This window comes from Myxocyprinus asiaticus, chromosome 13 (genome assembly GCF_019703515.2).
Source record: "Myxocyprinus asiaticus isolate MX2 ecotype Aquarium Trade chromosome 13, UBuf_Myxa_2, whole genome shotgun sequence".
Classification (NCBI taxonomy): domain Eukaryota; kingdom Metazoa; phylum Chordata; class Actinopteri; order Cypriniformes; family Catostomidae; genus Myxocyprinus; species Myxocyprinus asiaticus.
The window spans coordinates 2,480,723-2,494,750 of NC_059356.1; the positions used below are offsets into that span (position 1 = coordinate 2,480,723).

At 38.1% G+C, this 14,028-nt stretch overlaps 1 protein-coding gene across 3 annotated transcripts in view; it reads right to left on the reverse strand.

Moving 5' to 3' along the window:
* The window catches only part of LOC127450321 (centrosomal protein of 112 kDa-like), a 291,075-nt gene that overhangs the window by 258,142 nt on the left and 18,905 nt on the right, over positions 1-14,028 (reverse strand). For all 3 annotated transcript variants that reach the window (XM_051714326.1, XM_051714325.1, XM_051714327.1), the window contains exon 5: positions 2,844-2,931. In XM_051714326.1, the coding sequence (XP_051570286.1) occupies positions 2,844-2,931 (88 nt within the window). The remainder of the gene's footprint in view (positions 1-2,843; positions 2,932-14,028) is intronic.

Consider the following 14,028-nt stretch of genomic DNA (forward strand, 5'->3'; position numbering starts at 1 on the left):
CTTGACATTAATGCTTGTGGATTTTTGCAAGGGCAAGTCAAAGTGAATTTGACTTGCCTGACCAGAGACGTTGCCTGATTGAATCCTTAATAATGATAAAAAAAATACCAGGTTTATTTGTGATTTAGCGTATGCCTGTATCACTTATTTAAAAAAATATATATATCCTGCAGTTGAAAATAATCTACAGTGTCTGAAATTCTGCGCGGGATTCTGAGTATTGTCTTTGTATTAATTCCAGAATCTGCGCGAATATAGGAAATCAGCTTTTGCGCATCCTTCTCCCTCTCTCGTGCAGCAGCGCTTGTTGAATTTGGTGTGAGCACGCAAAGTGGATGCATTTTTTCCAACATGTGAATGTCATTGTACTGCGCCTGTGATAAGAGAGCGATGCGATAAAATTATCACCTATTTATAAACAACAAAGGTGTCAACGTTGCAAGCGCGTAACGTCAGAGTGATCCAGGTTTGCAGCCTCCGTCATAAATCATAATACAACAACTTTGACAAGAACTGCAGAAATAGCAAAAATGCTTTGTGTAATGCTACCAGCTGCAGGATGAAGAGAAACGTTTAAACACCTGTTTCATCTCTCTGGAGCTCTTTCTGACATATACAGGTGTTCTCTGCCATGTGAAACAGTCAATTTTAATATGTAATAATATACAAACATAAAAATAACACTATAATATTAACAATATACATCAAATGAAAATATATCATCTGTCTTTAAAATACATGGGTGAGTCAAAAATAATGTTCTCCATAATGAAAATGGAAAATCTACATAATCTAAAAAAATAAAATAAAAAATATTTTACCACAATTCATGTGGTTTTGCACATACCAAACATTTTGAACACATCCAATTTTTTTTATTTATTTTTTATTTAATAACTAAACTGTCAGGTCATATAACCATCAAGTAAAAAGTAGCATCATATTTTCATTCCATCTGACATTTGATATCCTGCTGGGACATGCCAAATGACTATGTTTTTTTCAGGGATGTAAGACATGTTTCTAGAGAGGTTAAGTGTAAAGGTGTGGGGTTGTTGATAAATCTTCAATCTTGATAAAAAAATAAAAATAAAATCACAATTATGTTATTTGTCAATGACCCACATACAGTATTAAATAAACAGGGTACTTCGTCAGGATTCGTTAGAATTTTAATGCATGTTGTTAACATTAAAACAGCCATTTTTACTGCTAATTTTAGAAAACACAACAGCAAAAAAAATAAATAAATGTCTTTCTTTGTTTTGCAAAAATGTTGTGATGGTCACTTAATGTTCATGATTCTTTCTGGACAAGTAACTTTTTTTACTCTGTGAATGACAAATTTACTTGTCCAAAGGACAAGCACATCACAATGCTTAATGTCGAGCCCTGTAACCTAAAAACTCATCTAAAACATATCCATTCCATCCAGTTTTCCGAGCTAGGAAAGAAAACCGCAGTTGGAGATGAAGAGGGGCCTTCCCAACTTTTGTTTTTTGTTTTTTTTTTTTTTTTTGACACTCCGATTCCAATGTCTGAATATTCTAAAGAATTAAAAGTTCATTGCTCTTTGAAAGGGTGTACTTGCATTATTATGCTATTATATTATCATTGTATCAGTGACATAAAATTATCTTAAAATGACAATAATATCGTTTATTGCAATTATTTCTGGGACAATATATCGTCCAACAAAAGTAGTTATCATGACAGGCCAATCACCTGCACAATATCATCCCAATGGTGAAGCATGGTGGTGGTAGAATCATGCTGTGGGGGTGTTTTTCAGCAGCAGGGACTGGGGGACTGGTCAGGGTTGAAGTAAAGCTGAACACAGCAAAATACAGAAATGTCCTTAATGAAAACTTGGTCCAGAGCGCTCAGGACCTCAGACTAGGCTGAAGGTTCACCTTCCAACAGGACAATGATGCTAAGCACACAGCCAAGACAACACAAGAGTGGCTTAGGGACAACTCTGTGAATGTCCTTTAAGTGGCCCAGCCAGAGCCCAGACTTGAATCAATCGAACATCTCTAGAGACCCCTGAAAATGGCTGTCCACCGACGGTCCCCATCCAACCTGACAGAGCTCAAGAGGATCTGCAGAGAAGAATGGCAGAAAATCCCCAAATCCAGGTGTGCAAAGTTTGTCACATCATACCCAAAAAGACTTAAGGCTGTAATCGCTGCCAAAGGTGCTTCAAATAAGTACTGAGTTAAGGGTCTGAATACTTTGTCAATGTGATATTTCAGTTTTACCTTTTTAATAAATTTGCAAAAAGTCAAAATGTGAAGAAAATAAAGGGGTCTGAATACTTTTTGAATGCACAGTAACTACTAAATAATTAGCTAAATGCACTTTAAAGGCATAATTCACCACAAAATTAAAACACTGGAGCCAAATGGATTACTTTTATGCTGCCTTTATTTGCTTTTTTGGAACTTAAAAGTTCTGGCCATCATTCACTTGCATTGTATGGACCTACAGAGCTGAAATATTCTTCTAAAAATCTTCATTTGTGTTCAGCTGAAGAAAGAAAGTCATACACATCTGGGATGGCTTGAGGGTGAATAAATGATGAGAGAATTTTCAGTTTTGGGTGATCCCTTAAAAAATAGTTTTATATGGAGTATAGCATGACACACCACAGGACATGTCAACTTCCCAAAAGTATTTCTTGTCAACTACCCACTTATACTGTAAAATATACTGCTGCGATAATGTGCCCATTGCCTTTGAGCTGAGAAACGCAGATTTTGGGCCAACTTGAATGTTTTTTTTTTTTTTAATGGAGCCTTCAGATCTCGCATGAGTTGAATTCATGAGTGTTAAGTTCTCACCATCCTGACATCATCCTTCTCCATGTGTTTGACAGGACTTGAGGCCAATGGTCTGGTCGGACACTTCTCACTGAACAAATTCCTCTTCCTGTGAAAAGACAGAAAATGTCTGATCTCCGTTTTTAGATGCTGAGGACAAGAATTAAGTTCTCAATCATTTAGAAAATATCAGAGTGCATGTTGAGCCGTGGTACTTGTATAAGTGATGCAAGTTGTGATTCAAGTCCTGCCTGAGCATGTCCCAATTAGTGATATAAATTGTGGAAAAGAAGTATATAGAGTAAAATTTCAGCACTTTCAATATATGTGATTAATCGTGATAAACTATGAAAAACGATGCGATTAATCATGATAAAAAAAAAAATAATCATCATCATCAAGGGAAAACACTAATGAATACACATCACTTAAATATTCTATCAATCTCAGTTTACGTGGTTTATGTGGGGCCCTATGAAATTCCCTAATATTAGGCCCTTTTTTATTTTATTTATTTATTTTCAAACTTGTTTAATTTTTTCCCAAATTCTGTTTTCTATTGATTGTTTTTCTGAATTCCGTATTTTTAAGTTAAATAAAATGTATCTTCAAAAGGCTTTCTAATCAAATGAGTTCACAAAACCTTTACCAAATGACTTTGACATACCATTGCATTATTTATCAAATTCATTGTTTCTATACAGACTTCACAGCACAATCCAAAACACACCATTGATTTTTATATATTTTATATTATATATATATATATATATATATATATATATATATATATATATATATATATATATATATATATCAGTTGTGCTCAAAAGTTTGCATACCCTTGGAGAATTGGTAATATATGTACCATTTTTAAAGAAAACATGAGTGAGAAGGCAAAACACATTTCTTTTATTTCTTATGGGATTCATATTCAACTGTAGGTTATAACAGAATGGCACAATCATAAAACAAAACATGGCAACAAAGAAAAAAATGAAATGACCCCTGTTCAAAAGTCTGCATACCCTTAGTTCTTAATACTGTGTATTGCCCCCTTTAGCATCAATGACAGCGTGCAGTCTTTTGTAATAGTTGTCTATGAGGCCCCAAATTCTTGCAGGTGGTATAGCCGCCCATTCGTCTTGGCAAAATGCCTCCAGGTTATGCAAAGTCTTTGGTTGTCTTGCATGTACCGCATGTTTGAGATCTCCCCAGAGTGACTCGATGATATTAAGGTCAGGAGACTGTGATGGCCACTCCAGAACCTTCACCTTTTTCTGCTGTAACCACTGGAGGGTCAACTTGGCCTTGTGCTTAGGGTCATTGTCGTGCTGGAATGTCCAAGAGCGTCCCATGCGCAGCTTTCGTGCAGAAGAATGCAAATTGTCTGCCAGTATTTTCTGATAACATGCTGCATTTATCTTGCAATCAATTTTCACAAGATTCCCCGTGCCTTTAGAGCTCACACACCCCCAAAACATCAGTGAGCCACCACCATGCTTCACAGTGGGGATGGTATTCTTTTCACTATAGGCCTTGTTGACCCCTCTCCAAACATAGCGCTTATGGTTGTGACGATAAAGCTCTATTTTGGTCTCGTCACTCCAAATTACAGTGTGCCAGAAGCTGTGAGGCGTGTCAAGGTGTTGTCGGGCATATTGTAACCAGGCTTTTTTGTGGCATTGGCGCAGTAAAGGCTTCTTTCTGGCAACTCGACCATGCAGCTCATTTTTGTTTAAGTATCGTCGTATTGTGCTCCTTGAAACAACCACACCGTCTTTTTCCAGAGCAGCCTGTATTTCTCTTGAGGTTACCTGTGGGCCACAATTCTTCTGGCAGTTGTGCCTGAAATCTTTCTTGGTCTACCTGACTTTGGCTTGGTATCAAGAGATCCCCGAATTTTCCACTTCTTAATAAGTGATTGAACAGTACTGACTGGCATTTTCAAGGCTTTGGATATCTTTTTAGATCCTTTTCCATCTTTATAAAGTTCCATTACCTTGTTACGCAGGTCTTTTGACAGTTCTTTTCTGCTCCCCATGGCTCAGTATCTAGCCTGCTCAGTGCATCCACGTGAGAGCTAACAAACTCATTGACTATTTATACACAGACACTAATTGCAATTTAAAAAGCCACAGGTGTGGGAAATTAAACTTTAATTGCCATTTATACCTGTGTGTGTCACCTTGTGTGTCTGTAACAAGGCCAAACATTCAAGGGTATGTAAACTTTTGATCAGTGTCATTTGGGTGATTTCTATTATCATTATGATTTAAAAAGGAGCCAAACAACTATGTGATAATAAATGGCTTCATATGATCACTATCCTTAAATAAAAGACAGTTTTTTTGCATGATCAGTCATATTTTCAAAATCAATACCAAAATTTTACAATTTCTGCCAGGGTATGCAAACTTTTGAGCACAACTGTATACATGATCAGTCACAACATTAAAACCACCATTTTGTAGGTCCCCCTCGTGCCGCCAAAAGAGCGCAAACCCGCATCTCAGAATAGCATTCTGAGATGATATTCTTCTCACCACAATTGCACAGAGCGGTTGTCTGAGTTACCATAGACTTCAGTTCGAACCAGTCTGGCCATTCTCTGTTGACCTCTCTCATCAACAAGGCATTTCCATCCACAGAACTGATGCTCACTGGATGTTTTTTGTTTTTGGCACCATTCGGAGTAAATTCTAGAGACTGTTGTGTGTGAAAATCCCAGGAGATCAGCAGTTACAGAAATACTCAAACCAGCCCATCTGGCACCAAAAATCATGCCACACTCCAAATCACTGAGATCACATTTTTCCGCATTCTGATGTGAATGATTTTATGCACTGCAGCCACACGATTGGCTGATTAGATAATCACATGGATGATTGTTGATCGCTGTTTTGGTGGCACGAGGGGGACCTACACAATATTAGGCAGGTGGTTTTAATGTTGTGTCTGATTGGTGTATAGCCTGGATACTAGGGATGTGCACGAGTAGTCAAATACTCGAGTATTCGTTCTGCAATAATTATTCGAAAAGTAAAAATATTATTCGAAATTCGCAAAATTTTGCTTTGCTGGCCATATATGCAGTGAGATGCATGTTAAATCCTGAACACACAAACTAAAACTCACAGTTATAACAGAATGCACTGGATGGCACTGTTGAGTGTGGACACAAGTTGATCACATTTGATGAGCAAACAGTTCTGTCAGTACATTTAGATGGACACAAAAAAAGCGGGTTATTGTGAGAATGTGGATTACTGCGAGAAAGCTGGGCTCCTGTTTAAATGTACTGTATAAGCGGTGTACACTTTACTCTCATATATGTGCAGCTCGTCAGAAAGCAGCGTTCCCGTAGCAACGTAATCCTCAGGACGCTTCTGTAAACAACAAACATGGCATCCAAGAAAGAGTTTGCTAGCTGAGGTAAGGGACATTCAATCAATTAAACTGGTGTGTATAAATGAGTATAGTTTACTGAGCATGTGGATATGCTTGTTTTTCTCAACAAAAACTTGAGATACAATATAAACATAACTATTATATGCAGTGTGTTTATGTTCGTCTTGTACGTTAACTGCGTCAGTCTACTTTATTAGCGGTTTCTTTTTCTTCACTTTGTGTGAGCTTAAATGCTTTCATTCTGTATTTTTTTGTTTTCGCGCATTGCTTGTTTAAATGTTTTCAAAAAAACAAAAAACAGGACATAATATAAGCTTGTTATGGATGTAATTAGAAGCTTGTTTTTTTTTTTTAAATGGTGATGCAACCTTTATGACTAAAAAAATAATTTTACAGTGTCTCTTTCTCATTATTTACCTTCATTTAAATAATAGAATATTCAAATATTAGTTTTTTTATGAGCTTAAATATTTGAATATCAAATTATTGATGAATGCGCATCCCGACTGGATACAGTGAAGAAGTGCTCTGCTCTCTGTAATCGACTACATACACAGAGCATGTGTGATGCAATGTTGTCAGTGTATGAGCAGCCATCACACATTCCCTTAAAGTAAATTAATTTGACACATTTCTACCAATATATGATTTTATCCGGAACATTGAAATGATTTTATAACATGAGATGAAAGAGTGTGGAGTGATCCGAGAGACATGAAACTAGAACAGCTTTGTAGGAAATCGGTTGCCTGGGATAACAGTCAATTATACAGTTTAGCTGTCGTTATAAAATATTTGACCAGAGAATGTCACGACTGACCAGTCACAAGTTCACAACCAAATATTCCTGACAGTTGTGCAATAAATGTATTTGGTCATCCTGCTCTCTAAATATTGGCATGAGCCACTGAAAAACCCACACCAGTCCACCATTAGTCATTAACAACTAATAAAACAAGAGCTCCATAAATCCACATCACTACTTTTTTTTTAAATAAAAAAAATAACTATAAACACTTTCACTACCATGGAGCTAAGCATAAAAAGCTTGTCTTCTGCATACATTCACAAACATGCGAATGTACTGCATCATCTTTTACTGATCTAATAGTATTCATTTATATAAAGCAATGGAAGGCTTGACTTACACCCATGCGCATTGGACACTTTCATTGTACTGCTGCCAGTTCACTGATATTTATGATCTCATTTTATGCCCAGATAATTCCAGTTTGATGAGCTATGCTGAGGCCACCAGTGAGAACTTCAAAGGATAAACTCGTCTGACTAGATGTCGCCGATTCGACAGCCATGACATATTTGTTTCACAGGCAAATTAAAAATGTGTTTTTCAGCTAATTATGAATGCTTAACGCAAATCTCAACTAATTAAACTAATCCCCCGTTAGTCAAATGATAAAGAGAGGAGGATATGATGCCTATTTGAAAGTCTCAACAAGTTTTGCTATCTTTTTCCATGGTTTCATTTAAATTTAAGCTCCAACCTAAAATAAACATCAAAAAACTATGTTTAAGTGTGGTGGTTTATTTAGCTTTTTTTCTGTCAATCACAGCTAAATTTTCTGCCTACAATTATCAATATGCTGGTAGCAATAATGAATGCATCTCATTCGCACTAATAATTTTTAAAAGCAATAATGTGACCAAAATAATGAAAAACTAATGATAAAATAAAAATTGTAAAATCAATATCTCATAATGTACCAAGTTCAAAGTTCCCCTGTATAAATCAACATCATTAGCTAAGAGATTTTTATTTATTTTTTCTTCATACGTAAGACATAACAGCAGAAATATACCCAAATTAATTGGAATTCATTCGGAATCTAATCGGGAATTCTTTATCAAGATGGCGCCGAGTATGGCTGCTGCGTTGCGAGCTCTGACACAACATAGCAATGTTTTGTTTGTTTTGTTTACAATTCTTATGTTTTTTGTCTTGGATGCTGTCTGCCTTATTGTCTAAGACAGACAAACACTTTTGGACATTGGTTCAGCGATCTCACACCGAAAACCGGACTTCACATTCCTCAATGCCGACCCGCTGTTTACAAACACGCAAGCGGAGCCCTTTGTCTGGGCAGCACGGCCATGGAAACGCAGGAGGAAAAGGGGAAACAGAGCCGGCGTTCTCATCAGAGTAAGACGCCGCGCAAATTGACCCCCGCTACCCACTATTCTACTGGCAAATGTTCAGTCTCTGGATAACAAGCTCTGCAAGCTGAAAGCGCGGATCTCTTTCCAACGAGAGACGAGGGACTGCTGCATTATCTGCCTTACGGAAACTTGGATGTCTGCGGAGATTCCAGACTCAGCCATTGAACCCGCGGGGTTCTCCATGCACCGAGCAGACAGAGCGAAAGACCTCTCAGGTAAAACTAGAGGAGGTGGTGTATGTTTTATGATCAACAAATCCTGGTGTGATCAGAGGAACGTACATTCTATCAAGTCTTTCTGCTCTCCTGATCTGGAATTTCTCATGCTTCTGTGTCGACCATTCTGGCTACCGAGGGAATTCACAGCAGTCTTTATCACTGCTGTGTACATTCCCCCACAAGCCGACACAGACCGGGCACTCAAGGAACTGTATGGGATTATAAGTGAGCAGGAAACCACGCACCCTGAGGCCGCGTTCATTGTGACCGGGGACTTTAATAAAGCCAGTTTAAAATCAGTCGCACCAAAATATCACCAGCACATTAGTTTCAACACACGAGGGGGCCGGGTTTTGCATCATTGCTACTCTCCGTTCCGGGATGGCTACAAATCCCTCCCCCGCCCACCATTTGGCAAATCGGACCACTCTTCCATTCTGCTTCTGCCCGCTTACAGGCAGAAATTGAAACAGGAAGCACCCACCCTCAGAACGATCCAGTGCTGGTCGGACCAATCAGACTCTACGCTACAAGTTTTGATCACACGGACTAGGAGATGTTCCGGTCCGCTTCTGATGACGACATCGAGCTTTACGCTGATAGCGTAATGTGTTTCATCAGAACATGCGTAGAGGAAGTGATTCCGACCAGAACTGTACGAATCTATCCGAATCAGAAGCCGTGGATCAATAGCGATGTTCGCGCGGCACTTAATGTGCGGACCTCAATGTGCGGACCTTTTAATTCCGGGAACGCGGAGGAGCATAAACAAGCCAGTTATGCCCTCCGAAAAACTATCAAAACAGCAAAACGCCAGTACAGGAGCAAGATTGAAGGACAGTTTAACACCACCAACTCTAGAAGCATGTGACAGGGAATTAACATCATCACGGACTTTAAAGAGAATAAAAACTCCGCCATGAACACCGCTGCCTCTCTACCGGATGAGCTAAATACTTTTTATGCTCGTTTCGAGGGAAATAACACCGCCCTCGCGGAGAGAGCTCTCACGGCCGAAGCTACAGAGGTTAGTTCACTCTCCGTCTCTGTAGCGGATGTAACCCGATCCTTCCGACTGGTGAATATCCGCAAAGCCGCGGGTCCAGACGGCATTCCGGGCCGCGTCATCAGAGTGTGCGCGAACCAGCTGGCTGGTGTTTTTACGGACATTTTCAACCTTTCCCTCTCTTTGTCTGTAGTCCCCACATGCTTTAAAACATCCACCATTGTGCCTGTTCCAAAACAATCAAAAATAACTTGTTTAAATGACTGGCGTCCTGTTGCTCTGACCCACATCATCAGCAAATGCTTTGAGAGACTAATCAGAGATTACATCTGCTCTGTCTTGCCACTCAATCTTGACCCTCTGCAGTTTGCTTATCGCGACAACCGCTCCACTGATGATGCCATTGCATCTACAATACACACTGCTCTCTCCCACCTGGAAAAAAAGAACACTTATGTGAGAATGTTGTTTGTAGACTACAGCTCAGCATTCAACACCATAGTGCCCTCCAAGCTAGATGAGAAACTCCGGGCTCTGGGCTTAAACAGCTCGCTGTGCAGCTGGATCCTGGACTTCCTGTCAAGCAGACGCCAGGTGGTTAGAATAGGCAGCAACATCTCCTCATCACTAACCCTCAACACTGGAGCCCCGCAGGGCTGTGTTCTCAGCCCACTACTGTATTCCTTGTACACACATGACTGTGTGGCAACACATTGCTCCAATGCCATCATTAAGTTTGCTGATGACACGACGGTGGTAGGTCTGATCACTGACAATGATGAAACAGCCTACAGAGAGGAGGTGCACACTCTGACACACTGGTGTCAGGAGCACAACCTCTCCCTAAACGTCAGTAAGACAAAGAAGCTTGTGGTGGACTTCAGAAGAAAAGACAGAGAACACAGTCCCATCACCATCAATGGAGCACCAGTGGAGAGAGTCAGCAGCTTCAAGTTCCTGGGTGTCCACATCACTGAGGAACTCACATGGTCCATCCACACTGAAGTCATTGTGAAGAAGGCTCATCAGCGCCTCTTCTTCCTGAGACGGCTGAGGAAGTTTGGAATGAACCGCCACATCCTCACACGGTTCTACACCTGCACTGTGGAGAGCATCCTGACTGGCTGTATCTCCGCCTGGTACGGCAATAGCACCGCCCACAACCGCAAAGCACTGCAAAGGGTGGTGCGAACTGCCAAACACATCATCGGAGGTGAGCTTCCCTCCCTCCAGGAAATATATACAAGGCGGTGTGTGAAAAAAGCTCGGAGGATCATCAGAGACTCCAGCCACCCGAGCCATGGGCTGTTCTCACTGCTACCATCAGGTAGGCGGTATCGCAGCATCAGGACCCACACCAGCCGACTCCATGATAGCTTCTTCCCCCAAGCAATCAGACTTTTGAACTTTTGATCTCCCACGATCAAATACATCAGCACTGCACTTTATTACTCTTTTATCTCACACCAGACTGTCATAAATTATATTACTATTATTATATTATGTCTCTCTTAACAACTGACTATCAACCGACAGCCTGAATGTCAATACAGTACAATACTGTACATTCTATATATATATATATATATATATATATATATATATATATATATATATATACTTTTTTTTTTAATATATATTTTAATTTTTATTGAATAATGTGTATCTATATAGTAAAAAACAAAAAAACAAAAACAGCATATTGTATACTGTACAGTGTTTGTTATTATTTGTATATTGAGTGTAATTATGTGTATAACAGATGTTTAAATTGTGTTGTGTTAATTTGATGTTTTAAGTTGAGTGTAATTGTGCATAACAGATGCTTAAATTGTGTTGTGTTAATTTGATGTTTTAAGTTGAGTGTAATTATGTGTATATCAGATGTTTAAATTGTGCTGTGTTAATTTGATGTTATTGTAAATTGGTATATGTCTCATCACTGTCACGACTGCTATGTTGATCAGAACTGCACCCAAGAATTTCACACACCATTGCACTTGTGTATATGGCTGTGTGACAATAAAGTGATTTGATTTGATTTTGATTTATCAATATCCAGCACTAATGAGTACTGATAAAGGGATGTCAATAGATCAAACAAAAACTGAGTGATCAATAATAATCAACATTAATGATAATGTTAAATAATATGAAGTCTTTGTTAAACATCTTTGGTTTTGTGTTGATGAAGAGGTATTTGAGCATTACTGATGTAAGCCTCACAAAGTTAATCTGCGTGGTTGTTTAAGTGTTGCTATGCGGTTGCTAGGTGGTGTTACTAGGGATGTTTTGGGTGGCTGCTAGCTGATCGATTGCTGCCGCAAGTCAAAAAGCTCCCCACACGTCACACTGAAAATAAATTATTTGCTTTTTTATTCAGATTTTTTTTATTTTAATTGGTTCTTACCAAATACCAATTACACAATGAAAAAAATATATATATTTTAACAAGACAGTTAATGTAATTTTCTGGTAAAATATTGTATTTATATATATATATATATATATATATATACACAGGTGGCCAAAAGTTTGGAATAATGTACAGATTTTGCTGTTTCAGAAGAAAATTGGTACTTTAATTCATCAAAGTGGGATTCAACTGATCACAAAGTATAGTCAGGACATTACTGATGTAAAAAACAGCACCATCACTATTTGAAAAAAGTCATTTTTGATCAAATCTAGACAGCAGCCATCACTCCAACACCTTATCCTTGAGTAATCATGCTAAATTGATAATTTGGTACTAGAAAATCACTTGCCATTATATCAAACACAGCTGAAAGCTATTTGGTTCATTAAATGAAGCTTAACATTGTCTTTGTGTTTGTTTTTGAGTTGCCACAGTATGCAATAGACTGGCATGTCTTAAGGTCAATATTAGGTCAAAAATGGCAAAAAAGAAACAGCTTTCTCTAGAAACTCATCAGTCAATCATTATTTTGAGGAATGAAGAATATACAATGCTTAAAATTGCCAAAAAACTGAAGATTTCATATAAAGGTGTACACTACAGTCTTCAAAGATAAAGGACAACTGGCTCTAACAAGGACAGAAAGAGATGTGGAAGGCCCAGATGTACAACTAAACAAGAGGATAAGTACATCAGAGTCTCTAGTTTGAGAAATAGAAGTCTCACATGTCCTCAGCTGACAGCTTCATTGAATTCTACCCGCTCAACACCAGTTTCATGTACAACAGTAAAGAGAAGACTCAGGGGTGCAGGCCTTATGGGAAGAATTGTAAAGAAAAAGCCACTTTTGAAACAGAAAAACAAAAAGAAAAGGTAAGAGTGGACAAAGAAACACAGACATTGGACAACAGATAATTGGAAAAGAGTGTTATGGATCTTAACCCCATTGAGCTTTTGTGGGATCAGCTAGACTGTAAGGTGCGTGAGAAGTGCCCGACAAGACAGCCACATCTATGGCAAGTGCTACAGGAAGTGTGGGGTAAAATGTCATCTGAGTATCTGGACAAACTGACAGCTAGAATGCCAAGGATCTGCAAAGCTGTCATTACTGCACATGGAGGATTTTTTAATGAGAACTCTTTGAAGTAGTTTAAGAAGTTCTGAACATTCTTTTCAAATTGTAATAGTAATTTTTCATGTTATTAATGTTCTGACTATACATTGTGATCAGTTGAATGCCACTTTGGTGAATAAAAGTACCAATTTCTTTCCATAGGAGCAAAATCTGTACATTATTCCAAACTTTTGGCTGCCAGTGTAAATATTTAGAAGAAAAAAAGTATAATTTGCCTTATTGTAACTGGTATAAATGTATATTATGTTTAACAAGACAATACACAGTATGTACTTCTCCAGTAAACTGTTGTTAAAAATATGGTGAAAAACAACAACTGACTGTTTCCAGAAGTCCCTGCGTGACCAATCACATTTAATTATTTTTTGTAATATTTATATTTCTTCTTATTTTTTATTTCAGTTATGTACATTGGGGTGTTTTATGTTACATTTTATGTTGTTTAGTTCATGTTTATTGCACTATTTTAGTGTCATGACACTGCACGTTGTCAATATATTTTTATTGGCCATAACTCCAGGAAGGGTCATGCTTGATGACACTGAAGTCATCTTGTGGCCTTTAGCTTTACCACCTCTGTTACTACGGTGGTTAACAATACATTTATTGTTGTAGTTCCAGTGGGTTGGTGTAAGAATATTATATAATTTAATATGGTATATACAGTAGTGAAATGTAAAATGTAAAGGCACCAATACACCGCTTAATGCCTGAAATATTGTTTCCTTTTTTTCTTTTTTGTGGTGAATTTCTGAATGAATGAATGTTACATGTTTTTTGTTGATGGTGTTGTTTGTTTGTTTTTTACTGTAAATTTAAAAGGGGTGTTTTTTTTTTTG